We start from the raw sequence: 16,602 nt of genomic DNA on the forward strand, positions 1-16,602 counted from the left end.
AGGTGAGAGGTGAGTCACTGCTTCATTGCTACCTAGCTTTCCTGGCCGTTTTATGGAGCAGAGGCTGTTGCAGTTCAGCTCTGAAGATCCTAGACCCCTGGATCCTAGTACCTGCCTGCCTATTTGGAACCACCTTGAAGCTGTCTGCTGCAGTTTTTAATTATATTTTACTTTTTTCCTCCCCTTTGAACCATCTCTAACTGTTGAGCTGTATACAGTTGGTTCTCTGTATCTGTGAGGCATTGGTTCCATAACTCACTCTCCACTCCTCCCCTTGCCCTACTTCCTGCAGACACCAAAATCCATGCTCAAATCCTTTATATAAAATGGTGTAGTACCGTCAGCCCTCTGTATCCATGGGTTTCCATCTGCAGTTAATTGAATCCTTGAATGCAAAACCTGTGGAAATGGAGGACCAACTGTATACATCAAATGCATTAATTCAAAGAAGAGTGTAAGTCAGAGTTGTTGGAAGAAATCAGCCAGTTTCTCACTGACCCAGAGGTGCATCTGGTCACTCTCTGGGGAATTACAGGCTTTGTTTCTGGCAGCAAGTAGCCCTTATCAAGTTAACCTAACAACCCACCTGCTAGCTTGTCCAGGTTCTTGTCTAGCTGACTGGAAATGGTCACATTGACATGGGAGCTGCAGGTCTGATGTTCTGTACCACTTTGTTACAGAACGGATGGGAATCTGAAGGAAATGGCCAGGAAAGCTGATGCCGCTAGTTTAGGATGATACAGCAGGATTTGGACAAAGGCTCGTGGGATATTTGTGTGTGTGTGTGCGCACGCGCACCTGTGAGTGTGCGTGTGTGTTTGTGTGTGGAGGGTTCACAATGCAAGAAGAGGAACGTAGAAGTGCACAGGAGATGGGGGTTGATATTAGTCATACCTTGCTCATCTTTTATAAAAATAATGCTGTTCTCAGAAGAAAATGATTCATTAATATTACTTCATTCATTAATGTCACTTCCCCCAAACATACTGAGGAATAATTTAAGGCATTAGGGGATAATCCAGACATAGTAAGCAATGGATTCCGAGTTGTGTGTCCAGCATATTTGTTTGGATTGGTCATTTCAAGAAGTGTAATGTCAAGAACTGTGGAAAGTCTAAGGCTATCCTATTTGCAAACCAACAGGTGCACCTACCCCAGTCTCATGGATGCTGGCAGAAGATATAAGACTCCTGGATCAGAGAACAAAACAAAACCAATCAGTTTATTACTCAGAGTAATAACAGCAGCCAGAGTATCCTCGTTTTTGTGTTGGTTGCCCAAGCCCTGCTTTCCACCGGGTGACTTGAAGAGTAACACCTGTACCCACAGTGGATTGCTCTTTAGGATAGGAACCTGAGCTCAGGAAACCAGAGTCTTTTATAACAGGCAGTAAGCATGCCTTCCCTTTGCTCCTGTGGGAGACATCATCTCTATCTTCCAATGCTGTTCTTGAGACAAACATTCTTGAAGCAAGAGTCTAAAACAAACTTTGGGAGGCTGAGGTGGGTGGATCATTTGAAGTCAAGAGTTTGAGACCAGCCTGGCTAACATGGTGAAACCCTGTCTCTACTAAAAATACAAAAATTAGCTGGACATCGTGGTACATGCCTGTAATTCCAGCTACTTGGGAGGCTGAGGCATGATAATTGCTTGAATCTGGGAGGCAGAGGTTGCAGTGATTGTGCCATTGGGCAACCTGGGTGATGAAATGAGACTTACTAAAAAAAAATTTTTTTTTAAAGAGTCTAGGAACAAAGGCAGCCTGTGCCTCTCCTCTCATGGACCACAACGATGTCTGTATTCACCTCAGAGGCTGCCTACAGGGGGTCTGAGTTGGAGCCTGGGGCCAGTACAGACATGCTGATAGATAACTTGGCTACTGCTATACTGGCCTCAGTTAGGATGATTCCCTAAGCCCTTGCCACACAGAGTGCCATCCATGAATCGGCAACCTCAGCAGCATCTGGGAGCTGGCTGGGCATGTAGACTTTCAGCCCTCACCCTAGATTCAGTGAATCAGAATCTGTATTGCAACCAGATCTCCAAGTGATTCATATGTGCATTAAATTTTGAGAGGCACTAGGCTTAAGTGACGGGTGACCATGTGTTCCTATTCATTCCTATGATACCAGGGCAGTTTTTGAGCATGCCCCCTTTTGCTCCCCCAAAATATCCTGGTTTGAAAGATGAATTATACGAGGATGACAATCAGAACACTTCTTGAGAAACTGAGCCTGTGCTCCAGCAATGTCCCCTTGATGGTGAATGTACCCAACAGAACTATGTCTTTTGTGGGAAGGAAGATATTTGGAAAGGAAAGGAAAAAAAAATGTACTGAAATAGGGGTAGATCCGACAGAGACCCCAAAGAAGACATCAGATCTTTTGATCAAGTGGTCGCCCCTTGGCCTGCATGGATGGCAGTTCTTATATTCTTAACTTGATCTGATTATCTTTCCTTTTTGCCTCTTGTCTTGCAGAAAATCCTTCCAACATTCACTTTATTGAACAGCTTGGTGGACTGGAAGGGTCCCTCCAAGAAACAAATCTGCATCTCAGCACTGCCTTTTCTACAGGCACTGTTTTTTCTGGCAGCTTCTTGGATTCTCTCCTGGCCACGGTAAGAAAAGTTAAGCCACGGAGCCCACAAAACCAAGCCCTCTGCAGAGAAGTGAGCAGGTGGCAAAGAGCTGAGTAGATGATAACACCTCTCAGTTCTAAGTTCTCTTTGATTTTCAAAAACAAGCTGGTTCCCACACATTAATTTATCTTTTCTGATAACTACTTGGTGTGGGAAGCAACATTTTCACATTTTCAAGATTAAAAACATGAGGCTCTTGGAGCCAGAACCCCTGATGCCAGGAAAAGTGAGTGCCGGCCTCTCAGCTTCGAAGGCATCACTGCAGACCAGGCCCCTTGGGATCAGAGCTCAGGAGATACTACTTTCCCTTCTCTCTAAAATCCTTCCAACAGCTCATGTGGAAATTGGCCATAAAGGGATCCAGAGTTTCAAGGGAGAAGCTCTGGCCTTTGCTGGTGAGTTTTGTTCAAAGCTAAGTCAAATCTCCCTCCATGTTCCTCCTCTCATGGGGAGCATTGTTGACTACATGGTTGTTCTTTAGTTTTCAGCACCTCTTTAGCCACCTGGCAAATTTTTTCCCCCTGGATGGAATTAATTCATCCTACAAATGCCCACTGAACACCTACTCTGTGCAGGGCACTGTTGGGGGGTGGTGCTGGGGAATCTGCAGCTTGAGAATGACAAAAGCCTCACCCACATGGGGCCTTCTGAGTGGAGGGTATTGGCATATGCATCATAAATAAGTAACACAGAGGGATGCCAGTTACACGGGCTAAGGAGATGTGAGATAGGAAATGTGGAATTTGGGGAAGGAATTGCAAGATTCAATAACATGCTGAGAAGGTGGCAGGTGAGCCCAGCTCTGGGGAAGAGAAGAGAACACAGGATTCAGAAGCAGTGAGGTGGGAGCTGTTAGAAATAGATAATCAGTGCCATGAAGAAAAGTCAACATGGAGACAAAAGATCTCTCAGCAAGGCAATCTTTACTTTCTGCAAAAAGGGTGCTCAATGGCAGATGGAACAATGGTGAGAGCACAGTTGAACAAAGGAAAAGCAGACATATTTATCCCTTACGCATTTGGGTCATCCTTACTGCTGTGTCCTGCATTCATTGGCCGGAACTATCATCACAGTCTTAAACTGATACCCAATTTGCTAATAACCTAAAACTTTCCTAAATAAGTAAGTGCAAGGAAAAACGAAGAAGAAGAGGAAGTTGCTTACGACAGGTTTAAGGAAGCAATAGCATTTTCACATAAGGAAGGTACAGAAACTATGAGCTAAGACTTGCCTGGGTCTGTCCAGGCATGCCTGAGTAAGCCAAAACAACTAACTGGAGGAAAATGTAAGAACTAATAGTTGATAGGAGGATTTAGAGTAAGGAGCTATTATTCCTAGTGTCTATTATTTTATTTTTAAACCAAGATGAGCTTTGAAGAGGAACTTTTCTACTTTCTACAGAGTACACCCCAGGGTGTTAAAGGAGTTTCAAATTGACTGAGACTCATGAGATCGGTGTGTAGCCATTGGTGAATGACTTGCAAGAACTCTTCCAAAGGAAAGCCACATAACCCACTGCCTCCCACACTCCTCCTACTTGGGATTTTCAAGGGAAGAGCTGCAGAATGGCTGGATGTCAATATGCAGATGCTTATATGCAGAAGAATCTGAGCATAGTTGATGAACTTGTGTCTTCTGGAGGTCCACATGAAGAGGCATCACGCCTGAATTTCAGGAATGCCTCAAGGCATAGTTTGCAAGTTTAAGGGAGCATGGCTGGGCATATCCATCCCCTTCCTAACATCAGTGCCATTTGGCATGAGATTGTGTTGCCCTGGACTCTTCCTGTCTAAGCCGTGGTAGGGGTCTCATACACCCCATCAAGCTCTTAGAGAGAGAATACCACTTAAATGGTAGTTTAACATTAAATAAATTAGTAGAGTGCAAAGCTCCTAAAGAGTTAAGCAGCTCAGCCTTCACTGTGCCAGGGAGGTACTGGAGGAAGTCAAGTCAGGTTACTTTTCTGAGAAGGTGGCTCTGTCAGAGAAAGTGTTATATCACTGTCTGTCACTGATACGTCAATTAACTCGCCTGGAATTAATGACTGGAGTGTCAGGCAGGAGGTGACTTTCGATGAACTTGACCTGTCTGCAGATACATTTCAGATGGGTTTCAGGTCCCAGTTCTCTTCAGAGATCCTTAGATGTCAGGCAGCTTCATGCCTTAAATTAAAATTGAGACTTAATTAAACACCACCAGCTCACGCAGGCAGGAACAGAGCCACAGATTCTATTTAGAATTGGTCAGAAGGGCAGGATGGACAGGGAAGGGCTGGAAGAGTAGGGACAACAACAAATGAACACACAAGCACAAGCCAGTATGAGGAATACAGATTTGGTCACGAGCCTAATTCCTCCCACCACTCAGCACCTGATCGTGACATTGGCCTTGGGTGGTCTAAAGAGTGCAGCTTCTTCCCAGGCTGCCTTCAGATATTGGGTCAATGGTCTTCACTTGGTGGAAGAGGAAGATTCTTGCTGGAAAACAAAATGTGCCACATAGAGAATAAAGGCCACACAGTGTGACCTGAAACTGCAGTCATCACATGAGGTCACAACACACAGTGGATCAACAGCTTTGCCTTCAGAACTCTTGGTAAGTACTTATTTTAGGACTGGCATTTGTTCAACTGAATTTGGGCAGGGGTGGCAATGGAGCATCAGGGAAGAAGGCGTCTTCTATGTCAAGGGTGCCAACTGAATCTTGAACCTCTAAATCTCTACCTAGCAGTTTTCTGCCCCAGCTCTTGAATCTTTAATAACGTACGCCACAGCAAAATGAACACACTGTAACATTATTTAATGATGAGTTGAACTAGGCCATTGAAAATAATTGTGAATGCTGATTATTTTTGTTTTCCTTCTCTTGTTTCCCTTCTCTCTGCACCTGATTCTACTGGTTCTATGTGCCCTTATCAGTGTGGGGGTGGCTTTCCATCACCAAAGAAAGACCCAAGGATCAAGACTGAGCCTCCAATCTCATTGTCTCCTTTATTCTGGGGACCATTTGATCTTGGGTGGACTCTGGATCTTACCACCTGGTCACATGGAAATACCCTCGGAGAGGAAGAGAACATTTATCACCTTCCAGTAACAACATCTGGAGTCACTATAGTGGCTCCTGAATACATTCTCAAATACTTCACTTATTCTCTGTATGTGCTGGAGCATCTCCTGGTGGAGGGTTGGTAGGAAGGCAATGACGTTGATCTCCCTATTAACTTAGAAAGGCAGTTGTGGGTCCTGGAGCTATGACCTCCACAGACCCCCAAGGCAGACATTGCTGATGACCACAGTTCTCCTCCCCCAGATCATACCTTTTTCTATATAGGTCTCTAGGCAATTTATTTTGATGAGTTTTCTTGTTGAGATAATATCAAAAATAATAGCTATTGATCTTAAGAAGAGTAACATCTTTCAAGCACTTACCCAGAGCCAAGGAGTTCACTAAATGCGTTACCTCCATTACCTGGTTTAATTCTCCTGTCAAATATGGAAGCTTAGCTGAGTAAATAATCTGCCAAAGGCTGCATCATTTACAAGTAATGAGTTGGTTTTCAGATCCAAGTGTATGTGATCCCAGAGTCATTCCTTGCTGCCACAATCAACTGCCCCTCCAGAGATCTATTTCTGTAATGATCAGTGTCCTTGCAACACAGGGATTTTCAAGTTTAGGTTAGAGGGCTCCTTCCCTGACAATGCTCTGTGCAGAAAGAAGGAGATGTGCCCACCCTGCCTTGCCCACCCATACCTTTCCCCTCCATCAGAGCAACTCCACTTTCATCTGTGGTATATTAGAGGTGCCTGCATAAGATTCAATTGCACAAGAGACGTCTGTTGTTAAGAAGATTTTGGAACTCATTCCCTTGAAGTTAGGATGCAGGACCAACAGAGAGGCATAACATAAACAGAATCCTATTCTCCTCTATTCTGAGACAGTTTTCCAATTTCCAGCCAGAAGTCTGGTGTGGGAGGCAGGAGTCAGTCATTTTGCCCCATTTTGCATGTCCCTTTTATCCATAATATCCCTCCACAAAGACTGTATTCTGGGTTTGACACTTCCAACCTGCAGCCTAGCTTAATGCACCAAGAGATCTGTGTCCCATTGCAACATAGAGGTTACAGAGATTACAATTAGACTCTCAACGTTGGTTTCCCTGATACCTATACTACACAGAAGGTCAAGGCTAAGAGCAGATGCATTCAGGACAGGCTCCCTGAATGTATCTGCTAATGCTTCAGCAGTTTATGAAACAAGATGAGAATACCAGCCATTACTTCAATCCCAGTGAACTGTATTTTCAACCGGATATTAAGGGCCCTCTTCCTTCCCATGTGTACTCAGACACCTCCATAGTGCTGTTCCACCTTTCTCTCTCCACTGCCCCTAATAAACACCAAGAATAAATGTGCGAGTCCCAAGAAGGCCACAAAGCCCACAGTCATGTGCTGTGAACTTGTCACTGCTTAGAAATACTAAGGTTTTGTTTAAATTTTCATGCAATTTAAAAAATTCTATCCCTTGATAGACCTGTGCTAGTTTTTTCAATGTAAAATGATGGGTTTTTCTCTGCCACCTTCTGATACAGTTGACATTAGAATGGCTTCAAGTACCCCGGTATACTACCCTAAACTCCTGACTAGCTGAAGAAATATGCCTATAGGATGTAATTCAGATTTGCTTTTAATCCTCTATCAGTTCAATGCTATAAAAATTCAAATATGGTGGAGCAGCCAGGCCCATATGCAGGACTCCTATCTGGTTCTACAATCAAAGACTTTCAAAAGTAGATGTGAACTTGGGGAGCACTTTCCTTTACTTGTAAGGAAATTGAAGCCCACACAAACTATTTGACATTCTTAAGGTCACTTGGCTTGTTAGTTGCAATTTTCCTACCCTATAATCTCACTCTTAGATTAGAAGTTATTTCCCCAAGAATGTTCAATCTTAAGGTCTTTGAGAATTCTCAGAATGAAAAGCAGCATTTGGCTAGGATGTTAGCATCTACACCATTTGGTAATATTCCAGGTTATGACAGGGACCATAGCATTCATAGTAGCTAAAAGTTACAACATTATGGGCATCAACATTTTCTAACATTGAAAGTCCAGGTTCCAGTAAACAAGACGATATTAGAAACATTGGCCAAATTTGAAAGTCTGAGATATTTCAAGTGCCCTTGAACTTGCGGATTTTCTTGTGAAAGACAAGAGGGATGGAGAGAGAACAAGACGGGGAGTGAGAACTAGAGGGAGGGAAGGAGGAAGGGAGAGAGGAAAGAAGGAAGGAAGGGAGGGAGGGAGGCAGGGAGGAAGGAAGGGAGGGAGGGAGGGAGGAGAAGGGAAGGGAAGATAGAAAGAAAGAGATATTGAGAAAGGTCTGTGCCAGAAACCCCAAATAATAAGAATAGGAGATGAGCTCACAGAATATGGGTGACATGTAAATCCCATTATTTTTCTCAGTATAGAATTATAATCCTTTTGGTGTCAGAACTGAAGAAATGATATATTCAAAAGCTAAGCCTCTCTCAGTTAAATATGTAAAGCACATGTTTCCCTAGAGTTATTGACACCAAGATAACCCTAGAATTTACACCTTTTCTTTAATCAGTGGAGAATTATTCTAACACATTATGTTTGATCACTCTACACTATGGCCACATGTTCTTAAACGGATTGTGGTTCAACCTGAATTTATGTCCTCCACTACCCCCCCCCCGACCCCCCGGATGTCGGGGACTTTATTCCATAAGCACCCTCCCAGCTGGTAGTGGGATGTAGCAAAGAAGAAACATAAGGAAGAAGACATCACTCAGGGAATTCCTTTAGTCTGGGGACTAGGGCGAAGTCATCTTTTAACCTAAAAAATACTGTAGAAGTTATTTTTATTATCTTCTAATTCATATAGATTATATTATTCCTTAAGTCAACTTGTCCCAATCACGTCTACATTTTACCAGCAATATTTATTTGTTAAAATTACCTATCCATTGAAGTCAATATTCTTACAGCTTTCAAACACATGCCTTGTTCAGTGCACTACTGAGGATATGAGTGTTATATAGACATAGCCTATCTTCTGAAGGAGCACATCATCTTCAGGAATTATTGCTCAGTCTGATCTGAGGACAACCAGTGTCAGAACCACTCAGGGTGCTCTTTAAATTCTGATTCCCACTCCTGTCCATATATTCTGATCCAGGAGATCTGGGATCCCAGAAATCTACACTCATTAATATCACTTCAGATGATCCAGATACACAAGAAGCAATGATAAAGAAAACAGAATTTAGCAATGTGTGCATTATATTTTACTTAATCCTGCAAGCAATGCTAGAAGGTAAGTATTGCCATGTCAGCTTTAGAGATTATAAAACTGTTGCTGAAAAAACAATCAGCCAGACACAGTAGCTCATGCTTGCAATCCCAGCACTTTGGGAGGCCAAGGCAGGTGGATCACTCGAGGTCAGGAGTTTGAGACCAGCATGGCCAACATGGCAAAATCATGTTTCTACTAAAAATACAAAAAAAAAAAAAATTAGCCAGGTAGAGTGGCGCATGCCTGTAATCCCAGCTACTTGGGAGGCTGAGGCAGGAGAATTGCTCGAACCCAGGTGGCAGAGGTTGCAGTGAGCCAAGATCGCGCCACTGCGCTCTAGCCTAGACAACAAACAGAGTGAGACCTTGTCTCAAACAAACAAAAAACAAAAACAAACAAACAAAACACATGAATTGCCCAAAGGCACCCAGCTGGAATACGGCAGTCCAAGATTCAAACTCAAGTGTTTCTAACTAACTGTAAAAAACTGTGAAATATAGAAGAATGAAATTAAGTAAAACCCAATGCCCAGGGAATCCCAAAGAAAGAGAAATTTCATTCTGCTTTGAAGACCCAGAAAAGAGTCATGAAGCTGATGAACCAGAGTTCAAAAGCAAAGGCATGAAGCGGTAAAAGAACGGCTTAAGTACCTGTAGATAGACTAGCGTGCCCCAGAGGGAACATGGCATGGAGGAAACAAGCCTGGGAAGAAGGACTACATCAGATCCCGAAGGTTTTGAAGGCCACGGTGGAGACAGAGGGCTTGGTGGCCTGGTTTTATGTGAGGATACTAAAAGGTTGAGGAAGTGGAGGTCATAATCTGATTTGTGTTTCTGGGAATTGCTGTGGAAGCATTGTAAACAGTGGGATGCAGATGAGAAGAAAATCAAGGCAGAACAAGAAGTAAAGAGGTTCCTATGATAATCCAGGTTTCAGAAGATGGATCCCTGATTTTGAAAGTAGAGAAAATAAATGGTAAATGAATAACAATTGAAGTTATTCCTGATGTTTATTATAAAAACAAAATGATTGCATTTAGATAATATATATAAATGGAAATTCTCATTTTTAATAAAGCAAAAGTCTAATTTAGATAAAATGAAGGATGAAAAATAAAGCCTAGTGGGTAATATATTCCAATGACTTCTCCATGTATGCTAATGCCTGATCCATACTGAATGTGGTAGCAATCCTGGAGAAAGAGACTTTATTAAAATGGCTGGGATTATTCAGACTCAAGCTCATTTCAAGATAAGAAGTTTGCCATGTCTTCCTCTGGTTTAATTTGGATGCCAAAGATTCTGAAACCCTATCCATTTAATTATTAAACACCTATAATTTCTAAAGTATAATGAGAGCTATGGGAAATCCAAATACTAATTAGACCTATGTCGATATGTGTCCTTAAGTAGGTCACAAACAAAAGGATTAAAAGTAAATTCACATCCAGAAGGCTCAAGTGTAGATGACAATAATATCATTAGTTCCCCACTGGAAAATCTACAGAATGTCTCAGTAAATATATGTATTTTTAAATATACATTGATGATGATTGGGGTATCTGTGGCCTGACATATATACCTCCTCTGGTCATTTTGGGAAGAGGGGAATCCCTGGTGTCAGTATCATTATCCAATTTCTTCTTCATCTGCTGTGTAATCTCCAAGGAACAGGAACTGGGTCAGTATTGTTTTCTCTGCACTTGGTCTAACCTAGCACAGTTAGGTTAAACTGCCATCCTTCAGCTGCATTAGATAATGATAATGAGAAACACTGTTCTACACCATCAGGTCCATGTTAAACAGCAATGCCCGCTAAATCTCCAAGCCTATACCCCTCCACAGTTTACATATTGGCTCTTCTGACTTTGTATGTGGTTTGTCCTTGTTTTCCAGGCCTTCTACAATTATCATGTCCTGGAATTGCTTCAGATGCTGGTGACAGGAGGAGTAAGTTCTCAGCTGGAACAACATTTAGATAAGGATAAAGTCTATGGTGTGGCAGATAGCTGCACGACGCTCTTGTCTGGAAGAAACCGGTGTAAAATGGGGCTTCTGTCCTTACACCAAACCATTTTATCAGACGTTAACGTGAGTCTACTCTTCTCAGAATTCAGTTTTTCACTTCCTTTCCTCTCTGAGCTTCTGAAAATGGTCCAGGCTATTTGGGTTCATAGATGTCCCACAGCACAGAAATAATAACAATAAAAATAACAAAAAACGAATACAAGTTTATGTTATTCATAGAGTATTTTACAAATCACAGTGTGTTCATATGTTATATTTATTTTTTATAATAATTATGAGAAGTAGATAATGCAGTTGTTATTATCCCCATCTTCTAGATAAATAACCCGAATCTACAGGGAGCATCAGAGAGGCCTGGCAACTTTGTACCTTGACAAGGGTATTCATAATAATTATAACAGCTAATGTTTATTGAGTATTTTCTCTGTGCTTGTCTTTTTTAGTATTTTTTCCACTTAATCTGTCCATGGATTTATATGGTAGGCATTATTATTAATTCTGTTTAACAGATCAAGAAACTGGAGCTCAGAGAAGCAAGGACTTGCCAGAGACCACATTGTCAATCAGTGTCAGAGCAGGGACCCAGCTACAGCAGTTTGACCCCGGGCCTGCCTACTCTGCCCATACTTAAAATGCTAAAGAAATCTGATAAGGTCAGCTGAAATCAGGCAGAAGACTTTTGTACATGGGTCTAAGAATCTGGCTGCGCTATCCAGTGGAAAATACTTGCATTTTCTTAGCCAAGGGAGCTGGTAAACAGTAGATTACAGCAAGGGAGAAGATAATAATTCTGGAAAATTCCAACAGGGCATCCAGGCATTTGGGAATCATAGTAGGGTCTAGCAAAGAAATGAGAAATCTACGTGGTGCCTTCTGGTTTGGTTTTAATTGGCATTGCATTCAGTTGTCCAGTGTTAACTGCTAGGGGCAGGCTTTTCCAAGGAAACATCTTTTGTTGATTCAGAGGACATTAGCAAAACCCCTGGGTAGAACACTATACCTGGTGCATGTCGATGTGTGCTGCCAAAAGGGGCAAGACCCATGTTCTGTGCATTAGCATTTCAGGTGTGAACTACATTCCAGAAGTGCCTTCGATGTAGTCTGGTCCTTTACATTTCCGTAGTCCTGGGTTGCTCACCTACACGTGGACTTGTAAGTGTATATAAGCCCAGGAAACTATTGCTAGCAACTTCCTGTTGGCATCAAAGAGGATGGTAGACTTGTCCCCACTCCTCTCCCTCCTCTCTCCATTTATGCCATGTCCTCCCTTTGTTCTTTATCCTGAGGAATTACAGAACTGGATGGATTGATCCCTTTTGACCTTGCTGAGCCCATTTACTGCTGCAGGGGCTTGAAATTGTTGTCTATTCATAATGATTTTGTTGGGTATAGCCTGAGAATAAGGTCCAGATGAGTATTTGGGACTGGGATCTGTTTTACAGTAGGATAAGATGACTCTCAAGAGGTCATTTAACATCCCAACTCATTATATATCTCAAAAGCTCCATTTTCCAATCTGTGGCTCATTGTTAATTCATAGTGGTTACCAGAATGGCAATGGTAATAAGGACAAGCACAACAGTATGTCACACCAGAAGCTCTTGAAAGAGCCAGAATGATAAAAACAATCGCTGGGATTAGAGTTTCAGAACTAATCATTCTCTTAATTACCTATCCACCTGGCAGTGCTGCCACAAAGATATTAGGAAATGACTTTCCAAGCTTCTACTACGAGGTAAAGCAAACGACACTCCAGTGAGTGCTTATAATTGCTTGATCAAAGTGCCCAGCAGACATATTTTTGTCTCTTCTCTCTCCAGCCAAGAAACACCTTTGGACAACTGTTCTGTGGCTCATTAGATCTGTTTGGAATCCTGTGTGTTGGCTTATACCGAATAATTGATGAAGAGGAACTCAACCCAGAAAACAAAAGGGAAGTGTGCTAGATTAGAAAGCACCATCCACCCATTCAAGCATAAGAACCAAAACTACTTTATTCAATGTGAAAGAGAATTCCAGAGCTCAGGGTCCATAGTTGCAAGGAAGGGTGCATGGGAAATAAAGAACTATGTAAGAATAAGAAGGAATGGGTATAAACAAGAGGTACCTGAATAATTAGGGTCCAATTAATATTGACCATGTAAGAAGAATGGAGTCTCTGTCCCCTAGTGAAAATTGAAATGTGGAGCTAGATTTTAAATCAGCTCATTTCAGTTTTGTAACTTACTCCTCATCCATGTCTGTACAACTTTCTAAAGCTGAACGCCACTATCCACATTTGAAAGATGTACTTGTTTTCTGCTGGATTCATTGGGTAAATATTGATTGAGATCTACTTTGCTAGCCATGATGCTTTTTACATATAAATCATAGGGGTGATATGTTCGACTTTCAATTTAAAGAAAGACTACTCTGACAGCCCTGAGTAAGATAGAAATGTATGTGGAGGGGAAAGGGAAAGGAGAGGTTACAGTCTAGAGACCACACAATCGTGTATGCCCAGACTAAGATCTTCACAGTGGGAATGGACAGGATTCAGTAGGGAAGTAGAAACTGAAAGGAATAGAGTGGAAATAGATCGATGGAACCTGTTCCAGGAGAAAGGAGAAGGAAGCCAAATTACTCAAAGTGGAGCGGTCTTGAATAGAAAATAACAGCAATGATTTTTTTGGCCCACAGAAGAAAAGGAGGAAAAGAAGAGATGCCAAGGCAGATCTAGCTCTAGGTGAGGGCTGTGTTTATGGGAATTTTTATTTTGCACTAGGATTTCTCAGTGCACAGTCATTGCTGAGAGAAAGATGGAGGAAATATTGTCAGGAGTTGAGAAAGGAGTCAATGTTTAGATTAACTGCTGAGAGGAGTGGAAGAGGAAGCTTATTGTGGATTTGTGAAGAAATCCTAGACCATACAGTAAAAGAAGAAAGATTGGAAATCTCAATGCATTGAATAGTGGATGTACTCAGAGTTAAGGGAGTGAGAGAGAAAGTATGATGAGAAGTTGTAGTCAGCAGTGATTTATTGAAATGTAACATTTTAGAAGTGGAACGATGTTAGGAATTAAAACAGCTAGGACATGGCCAGGAAAGTGGTTTGGAGGTAAAGATCATTGGGTACTGGAAGTCATAGCAATGTGTCTGAATGCTGGAGTTGTAAACCACATAGACACTGCAGGCATGTAAAAAGATAGCTGCACTAAAATTTGAAAGGAAGAGCATGTCAAGTGCCAAATGACAAAATAAGCGTGGAGGTCTACAGATGACTCTGATGGATGGGGAAGGAAGGTGCCATGGCTTTATAGCACCCACCACCAAGACAATGGGGGAGGACTGATGTTCTGGAAATAGCTCTCTCTCTCCCTCTCTGCCTGAACTCCACTCCTCCCCGAAACACCTCCGTATAGCCCTTGCAACATGATAACTGGGAAAATATACAGCTTATATTAATACTTGACCTCAGGGGGAAAATTGATATTTTTGTTTTAAACAGAATATGTGATCTTGTTCAGCACATTTTTTTTAAGAATAGAATTGAGGTTACAGAGGACTCAGTGGGAAAGATAAAAGTAGGTAGGTCGTTCAGTGAAGGAAGTTCAGTGGTACCTTGAGATCTATGCTAGGAAAGAGGTGATCATTTGAGGCACTAGTGAGGCAATGCGGGATGAAAGTCATACAAGGCTACCCTGCCTCAATGTTCCCACATAAGCACTGTTGCACTCATTACTTCAACTCACATTTTTGGGCATTTGCTGTGTACCTGATGCTGTGTTAAGGCTTCTGGGTATTCTTTAGGGTTCATTGACATTCGCTATTTGCTTGCCAGTCAGGTTTCAAATGAAACTGTTTTTTTCTAATGCTTTTCTCCATTGGCCAGGCTACATTCTGTGTGAAAGTTGGTGGCATAAGCATTAGGTTAGAGTAGGTCTAAGTCAGGATGAAAATACCTGAAATATATGTCATCTTTCTGTTGACAAAGCTTGGCTACGAGGTCAATATTGTGCCAGCTGAATTAATGAGTATAGTATCTTTTAAAAGCAAATAGACCTGTTTTTAAGGCCATTAGACATCTGTCAGTCCAAACCACAGTCTTCCCCCTCTTCCCACTCGAACAAAAGATGAGTGCAGCAAGGCCCAGAGAGGGAGGACACCATGCCCAGAGTCAGAAGTGGTTGGGTTCAGAGGCAGGGATGAAAGCCAGCCCCCTCATTCCTACTCCAGAACCTCTCCTCTTGCACTGTGCTACAGGAGTAAGTACTAAATAGATATTTACTATTAATCAGAAACCCATGAAGCAAACCAAAACAAAAACGTTTCCTCTTTGCGCCCAGCAAAATGACCTCTTTATTTGGGTCACTGCCTGTCACCACACTGGCCAGCTGCAGAGGCTCAGCATTTATCTTTGACTTGTCTTACAGGTTTGTGATCACCCGGCCAGCCAATGAGTTCAAGCTGCTGCCCTCAGATCTTGTGTTTTGTGCCATACCCTTCAGCACTGCTTGTTATAAAAGGAATGAAGAGTTCTCATCACAAAAGTCATATGAAATTATAAAAGAAGCATCACAGACAACAGAGACACATTCAGACACAAATTTTCCTCCCACCATTTATTCAGTTGATGAGACATTGTATTCACCAGTCTATTCTTACCCGTCAAGAACTAACTCCGTCTATTCTGCTAACCAAACAGCACGCAATCAGATTAGAACAAACAGTTCTATAACATCCCAGAAACCTTTAGGTGACAATGCAAAAAAAAATGGAAAGAAAATCTCAGATGAGATTTCTGATGAGGACCCCTTTGCATATTCAGAGCCACTATAGACCTGCCCATATTCTTCACGTGCTCTTAACTTGCTGCTTACAAATCATCTCCCGAGATGCTAACTTTGAACAAAGAAAATAAAAATGGAAGCATGTCATTTTTCTACCCATTGCTTAGTGGTTCATGAAGGCCACACTGTTTCAGATGAGACAAAAGTCTAATCCCACTGGATCTTGTGTGATAAATAAAGAAATATATGATCAATGCTTCTGTAAGGAAAGTTCATTGCTCTGTTTCCCTTGAGTAGAAAATATGTTAATTTGTGCTGCATTAAGGAAGTCCTCCAGTTCTTGCTGGATTCCCCAGATGAGGAAATACAGGCAATCAAGATAAAAATGAGAATTACTCAGACGTAGGAAAGAAGTAAAGAGACCCCCTTCAATCAAGAATCATACATTTTATTTTATCCCAGAACAGGCAAACAGTAAACTAGTATATATTTCCCTCTTTCTCTCCCCATCACATTTTTTGTTATTCCATTGTATTTTTTTAAGGTTGTTAAAATATTTGTTTTTTATTATTTTATTTTATTATTACACTTTAAGTTCTAGGGTACATGTGCATAACGTGCAGGTTTGTTACATATGTATACGTGTGCCATGTTGGCGTGCTGCACCCATCAACTCGTCAGCACCCATCAACTCATCATTTACATCAGGTATAACTCCCAATGCAATCCCTCCCCCCTCCCCCCTCCCCATGATAGGCCCCAGAGTGTCATGTTCCCCTTCCCGAGTCCAAGTGATCTCATTGTTAAGTTCCCACCTATGAGTGAGAACATGCGGTGTTTGGTTTTCTG

At 41.9% G+C, this 16,602-nt stretch overlaps 1 protein-coding gene across 2 annotated transcripts in view; it reads left to right on the forward strand.

Annotated features, from left to right (window-relative positions):
- KCNU1 (potassium calcium-activated channel subfamily U member 1) overlaps positions 1 to 16,009 on the forward strand; it is a 162,649-nt gene extending 146,640 nt beyond the window's left edge. The window contains exons 24-27 of one of the 2 annotated variants that reach the window (XM_045398140.2): positions 2,480 to 2,619; positions 10,854 to 11,048; positions 12,806 to 12,918; positions 15,397 to 16,009. In XM_045398140.2, the coding sequence (XP_045254075.2) occupies positions 2,480 to 2,619; positions 10,854 to 11,048; positions 12,806 to 12,918; positions 15,397 to 15,802 (854 nt within the window). In that variant the 3' untranslated portion in view covers positions 15,803 to 16,009. Of the gene's footprint in view, positions 1 to 2,479; positions 2,620 to 10,853; positions 11,049 to 12,805; positions 12,925 to 15,396 lie in introns of both variants that reach the window. The other variant, XM_045398142.2, reaches the window with a different exon arrangement.
- Positions 16,010 to 16,602: the final 593 nt, after the last annotated feature.

The sequence above is a fragment of the Macaca fascicularis genome, chromosome 8, assembly GCF_037993035.2.
Source record: "Macaca fascicularis isolate 582-1 chromosome 8, T2T-MFA8v1.1".
In the NCBI taxonomy this organism is placed as follows: Eukaryota; Metazoa; Chordata; class Mammalia; order Primates; family Cercopithecidae; genus Macaca; species Macaca fascicularis.